This window comes from Acomys minous (genome assembly GCF_964271855.1).
Source record: "Acomys minous genome assembly, chromosome: 5".
Lineage (NCBI taxonomy): Eukaryota > Metazoa > Chordata > Mammalia > Rodentia > Muridae > Acomys > Acomys minous.
Window position 1 is genome coordinate 130,691,559 of NC_140494.1, and position 25,099 is coordinate 130,716,657.

Sequence of the window (25,099 nt, forward strand, 5' to 3'; positions counted from 1 at the left end):
AACAAGATTTATGATGTGGGGAATTAGAGTGAGCTGAGACACTTGGTTTCTGAAAAGCCTGAGAAAGAGGGAAATGGCCAAATTACTTATATTTCAAAAAGGGTCCCTGAACACAATCAGTCATTCTTTTGCTTATATTTTCATCGAGTAAATTGTGTCACATGTTGGTGAGACGCCGAGTCTACTTTATATATTCCTATCATTTTAAAAAAAAAAAAGCATTTTCTGTTAATTCTGTTAGGATGGTAAAACTGCCTTGTTTACCTGGAAATCAGAACCCTGGCCAGGAAAGTTCAACAACGCTGTTAGTAAGCTCCTCTGACAATGACAAATGCTTGGTTTAATCAACAAGAGCCCATCAGTCATAGATTTAAAATGGGGAAATGAGGTCTCCGTGAACCACATTAGTGATGCTGGAGACTTGGTAAAACCACTGACTTTACAGACGGGGAGGCCAAGGCCTCAGCCAAGAGAGAACTCCTAGATGCCAGGCTACAGGTGGCTAACAAGGCCAGACCAGGCATTCAACATCCCAGCTGGGCAGTCGGCTGGTCACTGTTTCCTACCAGATGTTACTATTAAAGGTCCCAGGAGCTGGCAAACTTTTTCTGGATCACTGTTGTCTAGCACAGCACAGCACATGCCTATAACAAGAGTTCTTTCTTGCTTTCATGATACCAGGACTTGGCACTTCATGACTTTGATGTCCTCAGTCACAAGTCACAGGATGCTAGTAACCATATCATACACTCTTTCACATACTCCAGGCTGAGCACAATTGAGCACCTTGCCATGGCAAGTCTGCTTCAGTTAGAGGCAGGACACTAAATCACAGGCTTGACTGTCACTCAGCAGGACACAGACCCCCGTGGAACAGGTCTAGCCTGGTAATGAAACTAGGGTTATCACTGCTGTCCAAGCAACTTGGACAGGAAAGGGTTCATTTGGCTTACACGTCCACATCACTGCTCATCATTGAAGGAAGTCAGGACAGGAACTCAAGCAGGGCCTGGAGGCAGGAGCTGATGCAGAGGCCATGGAGGAGTATGTTCAAATGTCCGCTTTGAATCAGGTTCATCATGATGACCTTAGACTGGGTGCTAGCTACTTTTATGTCAGCTTGACACAAGCTAGTCTCATCTAAGAGGAGGGAGCCTTGGTTGAATTTTGTTCCTCGTTTGGAAGCTCCCTCTTAAGGTCCCCAGCACACCCCTCTGACATGGTAATTAATGCCTTCCTATACCCTGTCCCTCCCTCCATATTCTACTTGGGGGAGGGGGAGCAAGAATCAATCTCATTTCTCTCTGCAACTTGTCTTGCATAGTTTGACGAATGAAGGCATGCAGTAACTCATAGCAGTGGCTTCAAGTCTCTCCTTTACTGTCCCCTCCACCCCACACAATTCCTCTGCCTACTCTGAAGTCACCACTTAGTTTTAGAGCTGTATTTTTATAGGAAGAATTTGATTCTGTTTACCACAGCCCAGTAAAATATTTTTCTTAAGTCAAAGAAGGATTTTTATCAGACAAGCAGGAAATTCCTAAATACCTGGGAAGAAGATCACAGCCCACGCCAATGTCTCTGGTTTCCACGTCAGTCCTGGGCTGGGTCTCTGTCAAATAGTCCAACTTGCTCTGGAGTTCATTATTCTGGAGGTGAGAAGAAAGTTCCTTTGGTAAATGAAGCCGGCAGCACTGACATGCATCACAAGGTGTGTCTTACAGAGCTGGTGTCCGAGAAGTACTGTGATGCTATCATTACACAAAGCTATCCACATGTGTGCACACACGTGCATCCAGGTGTGCATAAATGGAAGTGACACACGTGGATCTATAGCATAATCTGCTTTTTTCAATCAACAGTTTGCTGTAAGGATGTTACCATGGCTCCATGTGTAAAGGTGATTGCTGCCAAAGCTGATGGCCTGAGTTTGAACCCTAAGACCTACCCAGCAGAAGGAAATAGCTGACTCCTAGAAGTTGTCTCCTGACCTCCACATGGGCTCTGTCACATGCTTGTGAATACACAGACACACACACACACACAGACACACACACCAATGTGTTGTAGATATCACTCCAAATTTATTAGTTTTCTTTTTGTGTCAGCTATGTCAACTGAATCACAGTATCCCATTGTATAGATGTACAGCACTTACTTAACTGGTCTTATATGACGGCCAGTTAGATATTTATCACATTTTTGGCATTATAAATAAGGTGCAACTCAACTTTTAACACTCTCTTACTAAGCTATAAAATGAGTAAGTCTATTAATTTAATTTAGTGGGAAATGCCTCTGTAACTGAATAATTAGTATTTCATAGGTGTGGAAAAATTCAGAATCTCAAACATATAAACTAGAATGAGCTCCTTGGGATTAAAATTAGCATTCTGTATACTTCTCATGATTTAAAAAAAAAAAGGTTGGAGCCAAACATTGCATAAGCTGATAATTAGATGCCCAGGAATTAGAAATGTGCCCCATGGGGAAAATGAAGGACAAAGGGGCAAGAAAGCTGAGGGTGGGGTTGGCTCAGCTTTACTCTAGATAAAGCTGAGCTAAAGTACCATTCTTTAATACTAGATGCCACATGGAAGTTTAAAAGTCCCATGGAAGGAGATGTAAAGATGGATCACTGGTTAAGAGTACCAGCTGCTCTTCTAGATGACCTAAGTTTGGTTCCTACACCCACATGGGCAGGTAACTACTGTCTGTAACTCCAGCTCTACGGGTACCCAGAGAAGTACAGAAATGAAAACTTAATATTCATGAGAATGGAATGAAATCAGTTTAAAAAAATAGCATGTATCTTCTATATGCCAGACAGCAAGGCAGGCAGTGAACAGTTAAAGAAACACAGCACGACGTGCATCCTGCTGATCTCTGTCTTGCCGGGGTTCAGAAAACTGAGCAGAACTAATAGAACAATGTGATAACATTGCAAAACTATCCACAAAGTATTAGAGTGAAGCCAGGAGGGATACATCAAAGGGAATGAAGTCACCAGAGAGAGAAAAAGCAAAGGAGACTCAAGATGGGCAGCTCACAGCCACCTGGAGTTTTAGCTCCAGGAGAGGAATCTATAAGCCACCGAGACTATGGAACAAGCAGGAAGGTGAGGAATAGAGTAGGAGGAACCCCCAAATTGTGTTCTGGATTCGGTTGAGGTCTCTGGTAGACGTCTGAAGCGTACTTATGAGGGGTGAACTAAAAGAAGTGTGATTCTGAGTGGTAAGGGAATGAACTGATCCTGAGCAGTCACCCAGGTAGGAGGTAGCTGGGTCTAAACAAACTTATTTGCTTTTAAGGGAAAATCCTCACTGCTTTTTTAGAACAATGGCACAGAATCTAAAGCAGCAGCCTTTAACCTTCCTAATGCTGTGACCCTTTAACACCGTTCCTCATATTGTAGTGACCCCAACCATAAAATTATTTTTGTTGATACTTCATAACTGTAATTTTTCTACTGTTATGAATCATAATGTAATAACTGTGATTTTTTATGGTATTAAGTGAACCCTCAAGGGCTGGAGAGATGGCTCAGTGGTTAAGAGCATTGCCTGCTCTTCCAAAGGACCCGGGTTCAATTCCCAGCACCCACATGGCAGCTCACAACTGTCTGTAACTCTAAGATCTGACACCCTCACACCAATGCACATAAATTTAAAATTAAATAAAAATATTTTAAAAGTGAACCCTGTGAAAAGGTCCTTTGACCCCTAAAGGGGTTGCAACCCACAGGTTTAGAACCGTTAATCTACAGTCTCCACAGTAAAGGGCTCACAATGCCTGGCTTAGAATCCGAAGCACATGGCATATGAAAAGCCAGGAAGATATGACCTGTTCCTGGGGGGAGCAGGGATGGGCAGACAACAGTCCTGATGTGGCCCAGATGCAGGAGTTTGCAGGTAAGGATTTGAATTTACTCATCATAACTGTGATCCAGAGATAATGAGAAATAATGAACTAATTAGTAATGAATTAATAAAAGAAAAATAAAGAATAGCCATGAAAGATTCAACTGGGAATTTTAAAATAGAAAAGTACACAACTTAAAATCATCATCGTCATCATCGTCATCATCGTCATCATCTTTCCTTAAGTAGACTTAGGGAAAGCATGGAACTGGTACATCTAAAGGTACTTTAATATAAATTATCCAATTAAAAGAAGTTAAGGCTGGGGAGATGGCTCAGTCAGTGAAGTGTTTTCATTGTAAGCAAGATGACCTGAGTTTGGTCCCCAGAATCTACATAAGAGAGGCCACTGCTAGGGAACAAATATGGGAAAAGCTTGGGGCTCATTAGCCAGCTAGTCTTGCCAAATAGTGAGCTCCTGGATCATTGAAAATCCGTGTCTTGTAAAATAAAATAAAATGGAGGAGGCAGGAGGAAGATATCTAACATGGGTATCTGGCCTCCATATGCATGCGCACACCTGTATACAAACACAACACAACACACACACACACACACACACACACACACACACACACACTGACACACGCTAAAGACAAGAACAGTTAGCAGATCTTCGTGGAACCGTGCTGTGGTTGTTAAAGGTCTAACAGTGCTGCTGGAACCACAGAACAGAAGGAGAGGAAAACAAAAGCGGCAAAATTAAAACCAAGCAAAGCAGCACAAACCTCTAATCCCAGCACACTGAGGGCAAAGACAGGGCATCAGGAGGTCAAGACCATCCTCGACTGCGTGAGTTAGAGGCCATCCTGGGCTACATGAGACCCTGCCTCAAAAAGAAAAGAGTAGGAAACAGTCCCAAATCATCTTATGATAGAAAAGTGGGGTGACTGTAAGATGTGTTAACATTTTGTTGATTTTTAAACTAGGAAGTGTTTCTAAGGCTATGTAGCTTATTGAGTATTAATTGCATGTAGCTTATTATGTATTAACTGTGTGCCCATTTATAACATTGCGGCACTAAGTTGGAAGGACATTGAAGTGAAGTGAAGGACTGAACAGCTCATCTGTTGCCGGAAGCTTCTGGGACTGAGGGGCGATGCTCCGGTTTTCCTCCTTTCAAATACCACCACCTTGTGTTTGTATGTGTAATGAGTTCCACTGTGTGGACATGGAGGCTTGTATATCTTCCAGAAAGGAAGAACCTAGTATGGGCATATGAGAGAAATTCACATACACACACCTGCAATCACCTCTCTAAGTTCCCTTCAGACTCAGGGGAGTCAGTGGCCAGGAGCTGAGTCAGACACCTAGACAAGAACATGTCCAGTAAAATGCACATGGGGAGCCTTGTGCCAGGTGCTACAGCCACAATGCCACCCAAGAAACTTAATGAGAGTTGTAGCAGAGTTCCACAGATACAGAGAGAGGCATGTGCCCTGTACTATGTATGTTAAGGACAGGGTGACACAAGCCAGACTTTGGAGTCATTTCCTGTGACTCTTCAATGTCACTATAAGTTCAAGATTTCCAGCAGGGAAAAACAGAATCCAGTCCAGGAGGCTTAGCCACTCACTGAAGACCAGGCCTCTAATTTTACTTTAGGACATTCTTTTAGAAATGTATTCGCTTCTATTTTATGTGTGTAAGTGTTTGCCTGCATGTCTGTGCACTCACTGAGTGTGTGCCTGGTGCCCAAGGAGGCCAGAAGAGGGTGCTGGGTGTCCTGGAATTGGAGTTATATACTGTTGTAGCCACCATGTAGGTGCAGGGAATTGAATCTGTGTCCTCCAAAAGAGGACTGCTCTTAACAACTATAGAACCATTATTTTGGAAATATTTTTACTACATTTATTTTTGTGTGTACCCATGCATATGTGCACGTGCACGTGCGTGTGCATGCATGCATGCATTCATGTGTATGAGTGTGCACCTGTGAATATCAGAGGGCAATTTGCAGGATCATTTCTCTCCTTCTGCAATATGGATCCCAGAGAAGCATTTTTACCCACTGAGCACTCTTGCTGACTCAGAACATTTAAGATTTTTAAATTTTTATTTATGAGTATTGTATATGTCTACATGTATATATATACACATGTGCATGTGGGTGCCCAAGAAAGCCAGAAGAGGGCATCAGATCCCCTGAGGCTGGAGTTACTGTGCCTGTGGGTCACATGATGTGGGTGCTGGAAACTGAACCGAGTCCTCTACAAGCACAGCAAGTTCTCTTAACCACTGAGCCATCTCCCAAGCCCCAAAACACTTTATTTTTTTAATGTCAGAAACAGGGAATGGAATGTCTTTTCCCCAGAAGATTAATAAACAACAACAACAACAACAAAAACAATTGGGGGAAGGGAGTGGGATAGAGCCAGGCAAAAGAGAGCTTTTGAGAATCTGGTATATACTTCTGAGGTATGTGTACATGTGAAACCTAGTAACTTTAATCATCAGTTAAGAGTGAATGATAAAGCCAAGGAGTAGTCGATACTCTCTATTTGAAAGGGAAACAGGATCCCAGAGCAGCAGCCATGAGCCCAGGACCAGGCACTGAATGCTCCCCTGGAATTGCTTGTGTAGTGTGTTGATGTGGCTTGTGGGATGGGGAAGGGAAAACAAGCATTAAAAACACAAGCAGTCTCAGAGGGGACATGAGTCCTCTCCTTGTGCCCCTGGGTCTAAGCCATGAGCAGAATGGTCTGCTCATGCTCAAACACAGATAATGGGTCAGAATCTAGTGTCCCATCAGACTCAGGCACTTTTTGAGACTACAACCCAACACTGTCACCTGCATAGTTCAATCTTCAGAACTATGCCACAGAGTGAAAAACAAAACAAAACAAACAAACCTCACAAAATAAATCTCAGTTTTGTGTGTGTTCGTGTATATGCATTTGCATGTGTGGTGTGTGTGCGTGCATGTGGAGGTGAGCGATCAGCTTCAGTTATCATTCCTCAGGCATTATCCACCTGTGCTGTGAGAACAGTCTCTCATGGGCCCTGGAGCTCACTAAGAAAGCCTTAGGGTTCACCTGTCTCGGAGCGCAGCACCGCCCCCTGCCCGTTACATGGGCTTTGGGGTTGAATGGTGTCTTCCCGCATTCAAGGCTACTACTTTCCCAAGTGAGCTTTCTCCCAGTGCACATAATGTTTTAAGGAAACTGAGGTTCATTCGTAGCTACCCTATGTGCAAATAGCAGGGTGGACCTGCCTGAGTCCTATATAGTGCCAGGGAGTGAGGAACTGAGATGTACACATGTGCATGCTCATGTGTATATACATGTGTATATACATACACAGTGAATGCTCAGGAGTCAGCTCTCACTCATCTCTACACACTTGCCACAGACCTAAGGGCACTCTGTGTAAGCACCAAGGCTCTTCAGTCACTTTCCTATCCCAGGCATTTTCTCACAGCAACAGAAAACTGCCTAAAAGTAGAGGATGAAGAATTGTTATGATATGGAAGCCAGCTGAGTCTGAGAAATACCTTTTGTTTATCATATCATTCAAACGTAAAATTAATATGCACCGTAGAAGGAGTATTATTACATGTTTTATATTGGCATCCAAGGTAACTGTATAATAGAAAAGTAAGGTGATTGTAAGATATGTAAGAAATGTAATTGCATTTTTTAATCTAGGGAGTTTTTAATAAAGCAATGTGGTTTATTGTGTATTAATATATGCCTGTCTGTAACACCTCTAGGCTAAGAATAATAAAGGGAAGTGACACCCACAGTCCATGGGATAGCTTAGAATCATTAGTCACATATCAGCTGGAAAGAAGGGTAGCAGTTAATTGGTGTCTGTAGTCACACACAACTAACAAGAAACAGGTTAGTATATGTACTTACACACACACACACACACACACACACACACACACACACACACACACACACACACACACGAACAGTGCCCTTAGGACATAATAAGTTAAATTCCTGATATTTAATGTTTTAGAATGTTTAAGTCTAACTGCATTAAATTTTTTCATGTGACTTATTTTGTTTGTCTGCTGTTTCAAGTCAATGTGGGCCTCAGAGACTTACAGAATATGTCATTTAAAGATGTTTTTTATGATTGTAAGGATCCTTTGACAATAAGGCAGGTTAACTCCTGGCAACACCCAGCCTACCTCAGAGAAGATGATGAGCATCAAAAAACCTCCTTATGGAGATGGCTTCAAATGTGGCAAACATAACTACTGGGCAAAATGTCCTCATTTCTACCACAAACAGAATTCTGCCTAAAAATGGGCAAGCTTGGATGCAGGCAGAGCCAACGGCCAAACTCTGCCAAGATAGGGTAAGCAAGTCCTCAAGAGTTCCTGCCTCACAAATATGTCTGTCAGATATAATGGGCCAGAAGGCTGAAGATGATGCTCCAACGTTATAGAGAGTTTGGGTGACTGTCTAGGTAGCGAACTGTCTCTGTCATCTTCTCATTTTGGAAGCTGCTAACTTGCACTTCCTGTTTACTCAGATAATTAATTTTATTCCTTTTCAAATCTCTGATAGGGTTGAAGACCAGATAGTTTAGTTTTACAAATAAGCTCAGTTGTTTAGGTTGTTTAGATGTTTTTAGGTCTAGATATACGTTTTTAGGTTAATAGAGATGAGATATGATAGATATTGATTTACATTCAGAGTTGTAGACTTACTAAGTTACGAAAAATGTTTTCTCCAAGGTTGCAAAATATAAATAGGCAAAACACTGTAAGTGTAACATTTATATAATTCCTAATTGTTTTGTGGTCCTTCTTGGTGTATGTAGTTTATTGTATATATGTGTAGTAATATAAATGTATATGTAAACATTTTTTTTAATTGGAAAAAAAAGTCAGTGTGGGAAGTGGTCCAGAGCAACTGGCCATATTTGTCCTGGATTTAAATATTTTAAGGAAGGCTAATCAGGTTGATAATCAGTGTTGTTGTTTTTTTTTTTTTTTAAATCAAGGTTTAAATGCTTAAGGAAGACTAGATTCCAGTCTTGTTCTGAGATGAACATAGCTGCAACTGTAGGACCCTCCTGCATCCTCTGATGCTCACAGGCTCCTGACACACATCACTTCCTCAGTCTTTACTTGGGGCTTCCTATGAACACTACAGGAAAAGTGATTCTGCCTCGGTGGCCAATGGCCGGAACCCCAGGAGCAGACCCCAGCCACTGTGAGGTGGGGTTGGTGGGGGCTCAGTCTTCTGAGACAATCCACGCTAGTTCCATACCATATCCCAGAGACCTCAAGTGCCATGAGCCTTGGCTGTCCTCAGAGGTGAGCTTCCTTTCCCAGCCTCATCTCCCCGTTCTATATTGGGGACTCCTGGAATCACCTCGCAGCATCGAGTCATATCCACCCCTCAGCAGCCCACACCATGGGCTGAATCATCGGAGCATTAAACAAAGCGTTTGTTTGCAAGCTCCTCCCTTTGCACAGTACTACACTGGACACTACCTGAGAGCTTGGAGGTGCAACAGACAGAAACAGGGTAGGGCAGGGAGTGAGCTTCTGTTTCTGTCAGCACCTCGTGCTCCTCTTCTGAAAGCTCTTTCTCTCTGGGGACTCTTGACTGTCACCAAGGAGGATGTGCATTTGCACCTCCACCCCGAAAACACACAGGGCTATGATTTCAGAAGGAAATCTTAGAAACAGACGCTGGAAACCAGGGGAGGCAGCACATACCTGTAACCCTGTAACTGGGAGGTGGAGACAGAAGAGGAGGGATTCAAACTGGTGCTGGCCCAGCAGCCAAGGAGGGGAATACATGAGTGGGAACAGAAAAATATCCATTTTCTCAGCTCCAAGACACTGAGACTCATGGGCCTTGAGTCTGAAACCTAGATGACGGCCTGGCTCGCCATACCTGCAAGCAGGCAGTAAGGAGGTAGGCTCCAGATTCAGACTTGGCTTCTCTACTGTAGGCATGGGTAGCAAGCAAATGATGCTCCTGAAACTCCATCTCTTATCCTTAAAATGAGGGAGATACCCTTTATTCCAAGGGTAGTCCTTGAGATAAGCTAAGTGCCAAGGTGGACTCCCTCACTATGCCAGGCATTTCCTTATATTTTGGGTTGTGAGCCTAGCCTTTAATGGGTGATCCATCTCTCCAGCCCACGGCAGACGTTTCCTGTGCACTCTTGTGGGACTGTCCTTCACTGCTCCACACAGGGGCAGTTATGGCTCCTTTATGAGGACAAGGAACCTTCCTGGTTGGCTTTATCCCAGGGCTCTCCTGGGAGAGAACCCACACCACGCACCTGTGTTATACAGAACATGTGAGAAGGAACCAGCATTGCGCAGCACACGCTAGGCACTCAACAAATGCCATACTACTTTTCTCCTTACTTCACTGTCGTGTCCCAGGCTATGTTGCGGGGGAAGGGCCACACAGAGGGACACTGACAAGGACAGGTGCTTGGCAAACCAGGTCTTCCTAGAGCCAAAGAAGGCAAAGGCTCAATGCCAAGTTCTTAATAAAGAGCCTACAGGGAAAATGGATTTCGGCTCCTTCTATTACGATCCAACCCCCTAAGATTTTTCCAACTCATAATTTCTTTCCCAGGAACTGCCACAACCCACCCACCCCCAAATGCTCTGGGTTTTCCTAGGCTGGGTGAGCCTGGGTGACGCCACCTCCCTTTTCTGCCTCTGTGTTTCTACCTCACCGAGACCACAATACTTCTTGAGACATTTTAAAAGCTGCCATGCAAACTGTGTGAGGGATGTATGTATATAAAGCCCTATACACATGAGAACTTGTGGGCACTGACGGCATTAGACTTGCTGGGAGAATTCTTGAGGAAGACACATCAGACCTTCAAAGGCATAGCCACCAGCAGCAGGCTAGAGCATGGAGAGGGAGAGGGTAGAGAAAATAGAGCTGTCGAGAGATCCTTTGCAGAGCTGGCAGTTAACCTTCAATCAATTTTATAAGGCCAGGAAATAGCCATATTTTTAATTAAGTGTCCACAGCACGATCAGCAACATAAAATTTAATGGCAGGGAAGACACCAGCTTGAAAGAGCCATAGCCTAGCCTCTTACCTCTCCTTCCAGGAAAGAGATTTTTTCTAAAAGCTGCAATATTAGAAGCTGCTTCTGTTGCACTTTTTTCTTTAATGATTCAATCTAGAAAGAGACAAGAAGAAAACTGTCAAACAAAAACTCAGAATCGTGCGGCTGCCAGGCAACCAGTCAGTAGGCAGAAACATCTTTGCTTGTTTGTATAGAACCCACGTGCAGGTTTCCTTCTCATTGTTTTTTCTTTTTGAGGCAGGGTGGGTCTTGTGTATCTTGGGCTGCCCTCCAACTTCTAAGCAGCTGGACAGGACCTTGAGCTTCTAATCTTCTCACCTCCACATCCTGGGTGCTGGGGATTCAGGTGTGTACCACCACATCTGTCTTATGGGGTGTTGGGGATGGAACTCGGGGCTTTGTGTGCATCAGGTCAACATTCCACCTCACTGAGCTACATCCCAGCCTTGCTATATGGACTCTGTTTCCTGGATCACTGCTGACCTGACACTCTCTGACAAAAGGGGGTTCTGAGACCCAGGGGTGTCCAGTTAGCCAACCTCTCCACACTGGCTGTACTGTTTGTACCTGGATAGCACGGTTATCAAGTTATCGGTTCAGGGAGTGTGCGTCCGGGTAGATGCAAACAAGTCAACCGAGATTAACTACCATGATCTGCTGGAGCACGCGCACCCCAAACATTTGCTTACTTCTCTTAATCTATCAGTATCTGACAAACCAGGTGTCAAAAGTTTGGGGGTAAGGATCACTAAACGGATTCATGGAATTCAGAGGGCTAAAGACTCTTAAGGACCACACAGTAAGCAGGAAGAGCCCCATGAGCCACCTGGGCTGCACTGCCACCTTTGTAACATGTTACACGTGTAACATCATGCAACACCCTGGACTCCTCTTGGCTTTTCATTCAGACATCATGTTTCCTGGGACAGAACAGAGGTTCTGCACAAGCAAGAGTCAGGGTACTTTGTGCCAGGCCATGTCTTGAAGAAAAGTGAGATCAGTCTGTAGATTCAGTCAACAGAATACTACTTTTCCAACAAGCGTGTGTATCTGAGCATTCAGACATCCATGTATAAAAATCCGTCAGTGCAAAGTGTCAAGCCCCCATGGAAGGGAACCACATGACACCTGGAAAAGCATATACATGCTCATTGTTCAATCCAGAAATACTAGTTCTAGGCACAGATCCCAAAGGTACATTGGGCGTACAAATTTTGTTTTAGAAAACACAAAACCACAGTTTGCGGAGGACCCCAGGGCCCAGACTCGCCTGTAGTTTTCCAGGACCCACTGGATCCTTCCATTTCCTCTTTCTCCCAGGCTTCTCACACCTAAAGTTTCAATAGGATGTCCTCCCCTCTTACCCATTATTCTGGTAGGTACAGTTTTTCATGGGGACGTACACCTTGGGCTAGTGTCTCGATATAAGTGAGTATATACCATTTAGCTCTTTTTGCTTCTGTGTGAACTCACTCATTATGACAATTTCTAGTTCAATCCATTTGTCCACAAATTTTGGAAATTCCTTGAGGAAAAAATAGGCAGTAAAAACCTTGAACCCCTACCCGGACTAGCCGATGGACATTCTCCACTGTTGAGTGGAGAAGAAGATCTAACTCTCACACAAACTCTGGTGCCCCATATTTGATCATGTCCCTTGGATGGAGATGCCTGGTGGCACTCAGAGGAAAGATAATAGGTCACCAAGGAGAGACTTGATACCGTATGAGCATATTCAGGGGGAGGAGATCCCCCTCAGACACAGACATAGGGGAGGGGAGTAGGGGGGGGGGGAAGTGGGAGGAAGGGAGGGATGGGAGGATACATGGGATGGGCTAACAACTGAGATGTAATATGTATAAATTAATAAAAATGTATTAAAAAAAAAAAAAAAAAAAAAAAAAGAAAACACAAAACCAACCTCAACAATAAGGGGCTAGTTGAGCAACTTACACTATACCGTTCCCTGGGGAGGTCTAAGTACCCTTCAAAATAAAGATCTCTTACGCACTGATATAAGAAACTTTTAAAAATTAATTCTATGTTGCATAGATGCTTTGCCTGAAATCTATGTATGCGCATCACATATATGGCCTCCTAAGGAGGCCAGAAGAAGGCTTCAGATCCCCTGGGACTAGAGTTACAAAAGGTGACCTGCCATATGGATGCTCAGAATTGAACCTTGGTCCACTATAAGAGCAACCAGTGCTCTTAACTGCTAAGCCCTCTCTCCAGTCCCAACTTCAAAAATACAAGAATGTAGCCAGGCTGTGGTAGCGCACCCTTTAATCCCAGCGCACAGGAGGCAGAGACAGGTGTATCTCTGTGAGTTCAAGGCCAGCATGGTCTAAAAAGCAACTTTCATAATAGCCAGGTCTGTTACACAGAGAAACCCTGTCTCAAAAAAAAACAAAACAAAACAAACAAGAAAGAGAAGGAGAAGGAGAAATGTAAGAATTTGTGTGGTGGCTGGAACAAAGCAGCATGAAAAGTACTTCGGAAAATTGTATTTCATCTTGGTATTTATTGATACTGAGGAATTGTCATTTTGTTAGGTGTGATGACAGCATTATGGTCTTAGAAAAAGTGCATGTTTTAGACAGGTACTGTGCAGTGTACAGGAAACTTAAATACATGAGCCAGGATTTCCTTTAATATGGAAACAGAAAAGGAGAAAAGAAGAGTAAAGAAACCAATGTGGCTGAATGGGCCATTTGCAGAATGAGCCTCGTGGGTATCACTGATTATCCTCTTGGTGCTGGGTGGACTCAGTCTCTAGCCCAGGCTGGCTTCAAACTCTCTATGTAGCTTATAAATTCAATCCCCTGACCCTCCTACTAGGATTACAGGTTGCACCATTACACTTAGTTTTATTTTAGGACCCCCTGCATACCTGAGTCGGTGAACATCCTATCAACTGACCTATATCCCAGGCCTGTATTTGGCATTTTTATTATAGGATATTTTAAACCTCATGTGATATCAAGATATATCACCCTATGGGAAGAAAAGCCAGCCATATAAAACAGAACCAATTAAGCATACTTAAGGTAAAATGCCCAGTGTTTTTAATAACTAAGAAATTAAAGAGAGTAACAAGTTACCTAAATGCCTCTGAAATCGGCCCCAAAGTAGTGCCTGAAGAGGCCAGTGTTGGCAAGCCTGGGAGGGACAGACACTCATGTGCTGCAGGTGGCACTGTAAATTAGAATGACCCTTCAGGCAATTTAGCAATAAATATTAAGAGCCATAAAGCTGTACAGACCCTTTGACCCACTAATCCCACTCCTGGGAATTTGTCCTAAGGATATAACTCAAACACAGGAAAAAAGCTGCATGTAGAGAGATGTTCTTGCTTCCATTATTTATAATAGAGAGAAAATGGAAATAGCGTTAATGCCTCGCACTAAAGGAACTGGCCATAAATTAGGCGATACCGGCATGATGGAGTATACTACACTAACGCCAGAAACAAACACTGCAAAGTGAGGGACTGCTTATAAAAAGGCTCAGGGGACAGAAAAACAAAGGTTTACCAAAGTGAAAATAAAAGCCATTGAAGGGATTAGGGAAGAGAAATAGTTTTGGGGTTGATATAGGGTTGTGCCTCCCACAAGAAAAACTGTGTGACTTTTCTGCATTTGTATAGGAATGGCTCAAAAAAATCACTCCCTAATAATGCTCCTTTGCCCTTCCTTCCTACAGCATTAAGATTTTGTGTGCTGGCATACAGATTTGTGTGTGTGCATGCATGTACACGTGTGTGCACATGTATGTGGAGCTCTGAGGTTGACACTGAGTATCTTCCTGTTATTTTCCACCCTATGTTTTGAGACATGATCTCCCCCTGACCTTGGAGCTACTTACTGCGATAGCCAGGCTGCCCAGAGAGCCTTCCTGTCCATGTCCCATCTCATTATTGCTGGGACTTCAAGCACCAGCTTCTTTATGGATGGCAGGGATTCAAACTTATATCCTCCTATTTTCAGGGTAAGTACTTTACCAAGTGGCACATCTCCACAGCCCTGAAGGTTTTAAAAATTAACTTTAAGTTGGATTTTGTTGTTGTTTTGTTTTGTTTTTCCCTTTTGGTGGTACTGGGTATTGAACCCAGGGCCTTGTACATGCCAGACAAGCACTCTATCACTGAGCTACGTCCCCAGCCCTAAAATGACATAGGTCTTTAGGTGGCAGTCAAAATGAGGCCTGAAACTCACAAAAGGGCCTAAGATGGTAAGAAGAAAATTTCCATCAAATAGCATAAAAAGTGATTTCAAACACTCAGCCTTCCTGCCTCTGAAGGGCTCTTGAATGGCTTGGAGATCCAGGATACAAGAGGTGTGGCTGTCTTTGAACACTAACATCAGGCCTCAGAGAACAGCAGGACTTTGGGACATGAGGAGATCATGGGAAGATGCAAACCCATCCTGATGGCCCTTAGATTTCAGTTTTAAAATGATATCAGCTTTCCATATCTGTGGGTCCTGTATTCTCAGATTCAAACTATGGGCCAGAAATAGTTTTGTTTTTTTTTTAATGTCTGGGTTAAATGTGGAAAAATTGTCTTCTTGTTAACATCATTCCTTATATAATGCAGAAACTATTCACATACTGTTGGCATTTTATTGAGTCTTATAAGTAACCTAGAGATGCTTAAAGAAAACAGAAAGGGTGTGTACAGACTACAAGAACACTACACAGTTTCCTAAAAGAACTTGGAATTCTTGAATTTTTAGTCTGCATCGTGGATTCTAGAACCAGACACTCACGTGGCTATAAACCAACCCACAGCAAAGGCATCATCAGGAGGCATGATAGAGAATGGTCTGGGAGTGTTTTTTGAGGAAGATGTATGTGCCGATATCACTCTGAGGATGCATTTGGTTTGGAGGAGGAAGAAGGGATGGTGGGAAAAATTCAGAGGGTGCAGAGGCCTTGGACGTAAGTTTTTGGCAAGTGTGCTTCCGGAAGCGATGGTGGTACTGTGTTAAATGAACATTCTTCATATGCAGCCCAGACAGGTTTGTGCAGTGCTGGGGCTCAAACCTAGGGCTAATTTTATGCTAGGCAAGAGCTCTACCAACTGCGCTATGCCCAGGCCCTCTTTTCTGTCACTATTTATTTTTTGAAACAGGGTCTCAGCCCAGGCTAGCTACGAACTCATTATGATGCCAAAGACCATGAGCTCCTCCTGATCCCCCTGCCTCTGCCCTCTGAGTGCCAAGATTACAGACCTGCCCTACCACCCAGGCCTTCTGTGACTTCTTGGGGCATTCCATTCCAATTTGTAACTTGACCCTCAGGAGGTTCAGTTATTCTTCAGAAAAGTTGCATTTAGGTCTAGATGTCACCAGGTGGTGGTAAATGACCCAGAATACTGGACTCAAGTCAGGTATTAAGACGTGCGATGTCAGGGCACTGACCTTCCAGACTTTCATAGGTGACTTCAGCAAGACCTAATCTTGTTATACTAGCTGGACTTAAATGTCATACTGAGGCCCAGTTCTGGTGAGCCCTCTGCAGATAATCTTACCTGGTATCCTTAAATTTTAACCTGAGTTTAAAATGATGCATTCAAACTCCTGTCTCTATCAGCATGGCTCTGCACCACACCAAATAGATTATTAAACTAAAGAGATCTTGTAAGATGTCCAGTTTCTACGCCTTCAGGCTAATTTGGTATTTAAAAGGGAAGGGACAAGGTGGAGAAATGACTCCGTGGTTAAGAGCACTTACTGCTCTAGCAGAGGACCAGAATCCAGTTTCCAGCACCCTTCTTGGGTGGCTTACAACTGCCTGTTATTCTAGCTCTGGGGGAATCTGATGCCCTCTTCTGGCATCTTGTAGGGACTTCTCACACTGATGCACATATAGACAACACCAGGCACAAATAAACATAAAATTTAAGCTAATTTTTTGTTTGTTTTTTGATTTTTTGGTGTCTTTTTTGTAGACAGGGTTTCTCTGTGTAGCCTTTGCTGTCCTGGACTCACTTTGTAGCCCAGACTGGCCTGGAACTCACAGCAATCTGTTTGCCTCTGTTTCGCCTAATGCTGGGATTTCAGATGTGCACCACTGAAGCCTCTTTAACTTAATTTTTTAAGTGAAGGAAAATAGCATTTGTAGCTTATTATAATTGTCCATTTCCTTTCTCCTCTGTAGCAATAATTGAGACAGCTGCATCTGTAGTTTGAGGTAAGCAATTAGTCTTAAGCATGGCCATGCACTGGCATTGTCTGGGGAGGCAGGGGGCTCTCAAACAGAAGTTTTATAAGCTGCTTTGGAAACAGATTACTGTATTGAAAAGATTCCTTACAACCAACCAGACCAAGAAGATATTATGCAAAAATTTAGGAACATGGTTGGGGAGATAGCTCAGTCAGTCAAGTAGTCACAAGGCTGAGTTGGATCCTCAGAGCATGCATTTAAAAAGTCAGGTAATGAGTCCTATATGCCCAGTGCTGCTGGGAAGCAGGAAACAGCAGATTCCTGGGGTCTGGTGACCAATAAGCCCAGCTAATCAGCAAGCTTGAGGCTAGTGAGAGACCTTGCTCAATAGATAGATAGATAGATAGATAGATAGATAGATAGACAGAAAGACAGACAGACAGATAGATAAAAGTGGATGGCTCTTGAGGAACGACACTGACATTATAGGTTTTACTCTGGCCTCCATAAACATGCACATACAGATGTACACACACACACACACCACCACCACCACCACCACCACCATACACTACAAACACACACACCACACATCACATATACACACATACATATATATATACCACACACACACACACACATACATACATACACAACACACACACACACACTCACATATGCGTGCACACATTTAGAAGAATTTTGGTTCAAATTCTCACAGGTCCCAGGCTGGCCTTGGTCTCCCTCTGTAACTGAGAATAGCCTTGAACTTGATCCCTGCCTCCACCTAAAGAGTGTACATACCTCCATATCTGGGTTATTCTGGGGCTCGAACCCAGGGCTTCGTGCACACTAGGCAGGCAGTCTAGGAACAAAACTATATCCCCAGTCTCAGTATTTTCTTTGTCTTGCTACCAATTTTTTCCTATTTCCTTTAAAATCTGTTTTATTGTATGCTTGTTCTCACTTTAGGAATAGTCCCAAGGCCTACGTATGTAAGATCAGGGACTGAAGGGCTGTGAGGAAAGCATTCATGTTAAATGAAGAAGTCACACCTGCCATCACCAACACACTGCTGTCCTCTCCTTCCTGAGGACCCAACTCCACACACACCACCACTTTCTACTTTAATGCTGTTATAGTATTTGAAAGCTTATTTCTACAAGGAAATAGCTCAGACCCTCAAAACTGTTTTCATAATGTGTTGTTTTTATGTGTAGGTTCCTGCGTGAGTTTTGTGTGCACCATATACACTTGGGTACCATGCAAGGCCAGAAAAGGGTGTAGGGTCCCTTGGGCTCTGATTCGATGCAAGAGCAGCAAGTGTTCCTCACTCAGCCATCTCTCCAGTTATCCCTGCTTTCTCCCCTACACCAATGCCACTTCCAAAACCACCAGGGACCCACTGAGTCAGGGATCTAACCGAACAAGGGCATGAATGTTGTTTAAAAGTTTTGTCATGTCATCATTTCATTGTCGTATTTTGGAGTTTAGTTTGGTTCACTTACAACGATGAGGTGAAACCCAGGGTCTGGTGAGTAGTCATGCTGCCACCAAGCTACATTTCTATCCATTTGGTTATAAATTTAAATTTCATTCTCCTTGATAAAGGTAAAGGCCACTAAAAAATGCACGAGTAAAAACAAGAAAGCTTAGCCCCCTTTTTGGAACCACAATGCACAGGGCAATTTGACAGGATCAGACGGTGCGAGCTCTAACACAGCCTGGAAGAATGGTTTCATAAGGACGGAGAAGAGGGTGCATTACCTCATGGGAGGGGATGAATCAAGGCCCAACCAAATGAAACTGAAAAATTGCTAAATGAAGCTCTGAGTGGAGAAAATGAAAAATCAATGAAGGCCCAGAGGAGAAAGGCACATTTTTCATCTTCATGGGGCTTGAGTAGGCAGTAGAAATCCACTTTCAATTAATGTGTCTTGTGGCATTCAGCCAGGCTGGACACGAACAGGGTGCATATTTTAATCAATTTTTTCTATTAAGTTTGAAGTAATATATAATAATAGAACAATGCTGGTCAAAAGGATCAGTTGAAATGGGCTTCTGAGCTTAGATAATCTTATTTGGTTTGATTTCTACCCTAGACTGATGAGAACTCAACTTCTCTGAGTAGAATAGCATGCAGATCCTCCTGGGTGCATAAGAATGACTTAGCTATGGAGATATCAGGGAAGGATGAACACAGTGCCTTCCCAGCATGCACTGGGTATCAGGCCTTGGATGGCTTAGCTTGTGATGCTCACAAACAACCCTAAGTGGTTATCACCCCCAACAAGAAACCAAGGTTGGAGATGCTACTGGCAAGAGCTGAGATCTCAGCTGTAGCCTCCCTAATGTTGAGGCCTGGACTCTTTTTTAATCCACATCTTGCTGTTCAGGGATTGGTCAGCTACTGTCCTCCTGAGGATGACACCTTAAGCACTGTGTCCTTGGCCTTGGGGAAGAGGGTGGACTGGAAAAAATGATGGTATGGAATTTGTCCTTACAAAGGACCTGTTGGGTCTGTCAGAGGTGTGTTGTGTGTATTGTCCATGTTGTATGTACATATATGTGTCAGCACACATGCACATGTATGTGTACATGCAGACGCTGATGCCAGATGTTTTCCTCACTGAACATGAACCTCACCAATGAGGCTAGACTGGATGCCTAGCAAGACCAAGGGACCTGCCTTTCTGGCATCTGCCTGGTGCTGCCACACCCAGCTCTTTGTCAGTGAACTTGAGTCCTCATTCTTTCATGGCAAGCGCTGGACCGACTGAGCCACCTTACCAGGAGTCCCCACCCATTTTATTTTCTGACACAGGGTCTCATTAGCCCAGGCTGAGGATGATGACCTTAAACTTCAGCTCCATCTGTCAAGTGCAGGAGATACTGGCCATAGTACGTGCCACAGTAGCCAGAAGGGGCAATGATGTCCTTTTTAGGCCCTGGAAGGCAAGCGGGATGGAGAAAGGAAGCAAGAGTTTGCTCATCTGTCCCTGTTCTCTCCTGGATGGAAACATTTTCAGAGAGAAAACCCCAGAAGCTGAACAGGAGTATCTGGGAACAAGGCTGGCTCAGAGCAAGGCAATGAGCATCTGTTCACAGCTGGCACAAAACTGACACTAAAAATGGACCTTTAAAAATAGCCCTAAAGTTATTGTGTTGTGGATATGGACCCTTCCTGCACTAGCCAAGCTCTCTTCCCAGCCTTCCTTCTTGCTTGTTAGCCCAACATCCATGGCATCGCACCAAGGTTCAGACCCACTCACGCCGCAGGAGCCGCTGAGGAATCATGGGTGACGATAACCTCATTCTGTGCTCAGTGCCGCCGCCCGGCACAGTGAGTCTCAACCCACATTTTCCAGCTTCCCCATTCACCACTCCCTCATCCAGTCCAGTCAAACCAGGTCCAGGCCTGGGTTCACCCCATACCTTCTGGTCTTCATACTTTTGGTTTTATTTACTCTACATCTTATCTGGCATGACCTCTTCCACCCACTCAATTCCTGCCTAGAAAAATCCAATGCATCTTGCAAGATGCAATTAGACACTGCCTCCTCCCTGCAGGAGAATTAGTTCACACTTGGAGGCTATCAGTCAGTCTGTACCACCACCTCCAGAGCAGGAACTGTTGAGACTGAACTCATTTTATTGAAAATGAATCAGAATCTTGGAAAGGATAAGGATTTTGTGAATTTGTTCAAAACACAAATCCTAGTCAGAAGCAGAGGTGGGGGCCAGGCCAGATTTTATTTCCTCAGAGTCTAGGATTCACTGCCCAGCCTCTGTGTTCCCAGAGCACATGGCTTAGAATCGGATATGTCACTTAGCACATTCTCCCTCATCCTCTGATGAGTTTAGATGCCATTCAGAAAATCCCTTGAGAGCAGGAAGTTCATCCATGTTTACACCTGGTTTACAGAAGGCACTTCTTAAATGCTCACCAATGATCTCTGCAGAAAGAGCTACTGCGCTCCCTCCTCCCCAGGCCCAACTCCTAAGTCTAAAGTCTGGGCTTTCTATAGTCTCTGGTGGAGTCGCAGGACAAGAATATTCAAAGACAATAGCACAGAGGAAAGAACTCCAGCTTGATAAAGGTGACATGAAAAGAAGTCGGATAATGATGTTGAATATCAAGTTTCCTATGAGCCAAAAAGAGATAGAGAGTGAGCCCTGGTCACACACAAAAATAAATTCCAGATGACTTAGTCTTTATTTGTCCAAAAATAATATTTATTGAGCACCTACTGGATACCAGTAACCATTCTAGATTCCAAGAATACAGACATGAGTGAAACAGGTCAAAGACCTTGCCCTCACAGAGCTTCCATTCTACAAGAGAGAGAGAAACACAAACCAAACAAGCAGACCGATGACCGAGGAATGAAAGCAAAACACACCAAATATGGTATAAGTGCCATAGACAAAATAGAGGGCGGAAATGGGGAGGGACAGACACGTGGGCTGCAATAAAAGATAAAGATGACAAACAAAACTCTAAAGTTATTACAGAAAATGACAAACAGGACATACAACACAGTGGAAAAATAGATAACTCTAGAAAAACTCAATATTTATGTAACAGATACCACAAACAAATCCCACTGACTGGCAATGATAACATCACCCAAATATCTTTCAATAAATGATCCATGCCAACAATACAAAGAGTTTGCACACATTTTCAGGAGGGACGATAAAGAAAGTAGTTTAAAAACTCAATGAAGCAAATTTGTCCCAGAGAAGCCTGGCTTGCCAGCCGAGGACACCACTCTGCCACCCTCCGCAGTGCGCATTCACCAGATGGACAAAGCGTACGCACTAAATGCACTGGCCACGTATGACCTGTCTGCTCTGGTGGTTGTTTTGGTTTTTTGAATACATAGGGAAGAAGGGCTCACCCAACCATGTTCTTTGTGATGCTTCTAAAAAGTTCATGTTTTACATAAAGTATTACGACGAAAGATGTGACTACACTATGCTACCCACTAGACTGAAATGATTACATTTACACCAGCCATAAACAAATCCTGCTTCACGCTTCCAGCAGTACCTCCTTTGGATGGAGTGGAGAGTGGCCAGGAGTCCAGGCAAAGGGTCCAAATAAGATCCGGGGGGGGGGGGCGGGGGGAGAAGGGAATAGGGTGGCAAAGGCTTATGAATATAAGACAGGTTTCGTAGCAAGTTAAGTCAAAGTTGGCACCATGCCAACTTAGGTAGGAAGCCAGCAAATTAAGACGCAGGATTGTCAGTAGAGGCAAGTCCTTGAGAAGCGAAGAACTGGGTCTAAGAAGATCACCAATTAGCCTGCCACCAGGGGCAGAACAGGAGGAGAGAATGGCACTCACAAAACCTGTGGAGAGCTGCACTTTGGGCAACTCCCCACCTGGCTCTGAGGAACAAGGCGTCTCTGGCTTCTGAGGACTGACCATAGCCCAAGAGAGAAGAAATTTCAGACAGACAAAAGCACACCATATCAGGAGAAAGACTGACCCAGATCTACCTTCTGCGAGGCTCAGGGCCACTCCCTTAAGTCCTGTGATTTCACCTTCTGAAACTGGGTGACTTGCTCTAGAGGAAATGCCCAGAGACTGAGTCCCTAGGAATACCGCAGGTAAGACACCACCTAGTGTCCGGAGGGGATGTGTGACTTTCTGCTCTCCACCCCACAGAGTAGGTGGGGTCCAGCTGTAAATGGGCCACACCCAGGTTCAGGTCACCAAGAGCTCTTTACAGATGTGGGACTCTCTCACCTGCTCCCTTCCCTTCCATGCCACCCTAAGCTGGAGTTGACAAGAGACCAACATGAAAGATCAGGGGCGACACTGATGAGACAGCATCCCTGCCCCCAACAAACACACTTTCCTATAGAAACAAAACAAAATAGAATACAAGGTCAGAGGGATGCTCACCGCATCACCCGTTACTACCATCCTTAACTGAAACTGCTGCCACCCCACAGAGCAAAGGGCTCTATGAGGTCTGCCTGGCTCATCTTGCCTCCATGCATTTTAGCCAGGCATATTTCTCTTCTTACGGGGCATATTCCCACTTTTCCTGAAGTGGGTTGTCTTGTGTCTATTCAGGCCAGAGTGATAAAGCAAACTGAACTTTCCTTAAACAAGAAGAGAGATATTAGCTGACAACGACTATAGACAGTTATTCAGAAAGGACACCCAGAGGGCCATCTCCAAATATAAGGGCCACCGTATACAAATATAACCAAGCTACAAGGACATTTGGCCGCATCTGCATTTCTGCGAGTGTGATCCAGCGAGGGGTACCTCCTTCCCAGAGCGCTGACACTCTTCGCCTCTCTTCCCTTCTCCTTAGTGGGCATCTTCTGTGGCTCTTCCACCTGGCACTTTCTAAATTATTTGTAAGGGCTTTTTTTTTTTCAGTGCAATTCTTGCTTTGATGTCTAAGAAAGAACCAATGTTTCTAAAAAAAAAATATCCCGTGGATCTCTTGGGTCTCTTTGGTCTGCAGTTTGAGGTTGTGAGGCTACTGAGAGTGGCTTCACAAATGAGGGCCCCACACGGGTCAAGGCTTCCTTTGAATAGCGTATCTTTCCTGTTTGTTCCGGGGTACAGCACTCTTCCCTGCGGAGTGTACAAGTGTTCTTCTAATCACACCCAGTAAGACGCGTCCACCTCCGCCTCTACCAATCATCGTCCAAAGAGCCGGAGACTAAATGTGGAGAAGAGCTCGTGCGACATGATCTGGGGACAGTTCAATTGAGTGAGTTAGGGTCGAGGCTTCAGGGCCATGGCTCTTTCCCTGACCCCCATGGACCTAACTACCAGCTATGGGACGTACTGGGGGATGCAAGCTACTTGCCCAAAGCACCCTTTTGTGTTCCGCATCTCAGCACACCATGACAGAATATTTTTGAAGTGAATTGTGTACCAGCAAATAGCTGAACCTCTCAATAGGGAAGATTCTTGAAATAGAGAACCTGATGACGGAAGTAGCTCAGTTGGCAAAGTGCTTGCCTAGCATCTGTGAGACCTGGGTTCAATCCCCAGTACTACATAAACTTGGCAAAGTGAGACACATTCATGTGATTACACACATGTAATCCCAGAACGCGGGAGGTGGGAGTCAAAGCTCAAGCTCATCCTTGGCTACACAGTGAGTTTGAGGCTAACTTGGACAACATGAGACCCTGCCTCTACTCAAAGCAAACAAACAAAAATAATGAAGTATTTTGATGGCTAAGCTACAGAGTAGCACACAGCATAGGAAAAGAAGGGAGGCATGCCCAAAGATCCAGTTTGATTACCAAGACTCCAAGACAGAGAACAAAGCCAGCCCTGAGAATGGTGGAAGCCATCAACCAGATACCTTGGTCACTTACCTCCATGTTGTACCTGCACCACAGAAACCATTTATTGAGAACAGTAATATTAATAGTAGCTAGTATTCATTAAGTATTTTCCATGTTGTTTCAATGAACATAGGTGATAGATATAGATAAAATCATATATATATATATATAATTTAATTCTAGCCCATAACACCTCTCAAACAGATACTCTTACTGATTCTATTTTACATAAAGGGAAATGAATAAATTTTCAAATCCTACAACTAGTAAGCCCAGGTCTGCTTGATTGTAAAGTTCAAGTTTATGAATATCTTCTAGACCATTACTCCCAGTATGTTCAGAAAGATCTCTGCCTGCAAGAGGTGTGCAGGGACTGGGGTTCTGTGGGGGATCAGCTCAGAAGCCTTATACAGATAGAAAGAAAGCTGCCATGTCAACTAGTCAAAGAGCCAGAAACTCAGAGATTCAACCTCAGACAAGCTCTTCTGTAGCTGTTCCCCTGAGGGGACTGACCTCTCGAAGGCCATGGCACTGTCACTCTGCAAAATGTCTGAGAGGTGATGACCTGGGACTTCCAAAGTTGTTTCCTGGGCATTGTAAATATGTTCTGCTTTGGCTTTCACATAAGAGGCAGGCC

General features: G+C 44.0%; 1 protein-coding gene across 2 annotated transcripts in view; it reads right to left on the reverse strand.

Annotated features, from left to right (window-relative positions):
- The window catches only part of MYZAP (myocardial zonula adherens protein), an 88,833-nt gene that overhangs the window by 8,601 nt on the left and 55,133 nt on the right, over positions 1-25,099 (reverse strand). Inside the window, exons 11-12 of one of the 2 annotated variants that reach the window (XM_084782741.1) lie at positions 10,971-11,054; positions 1,549-1,649 (exon numbers count right to left, since the gene is read on the reverse strand). In XM_084782741.1, the coding sequence (XP_084638867.1) occupies positions 1,549-1,649; positions 10,971-11,054 (185 nt within the window). Of the gene's footprint in view, positions 1-1,548; positions 1,650-10,970; positions 11,055-21,343; positions 23,855-25,099 lie in introns of those variants that run through there. The other variant, XM_084782742.1, reaches the window with a different exon arrangement.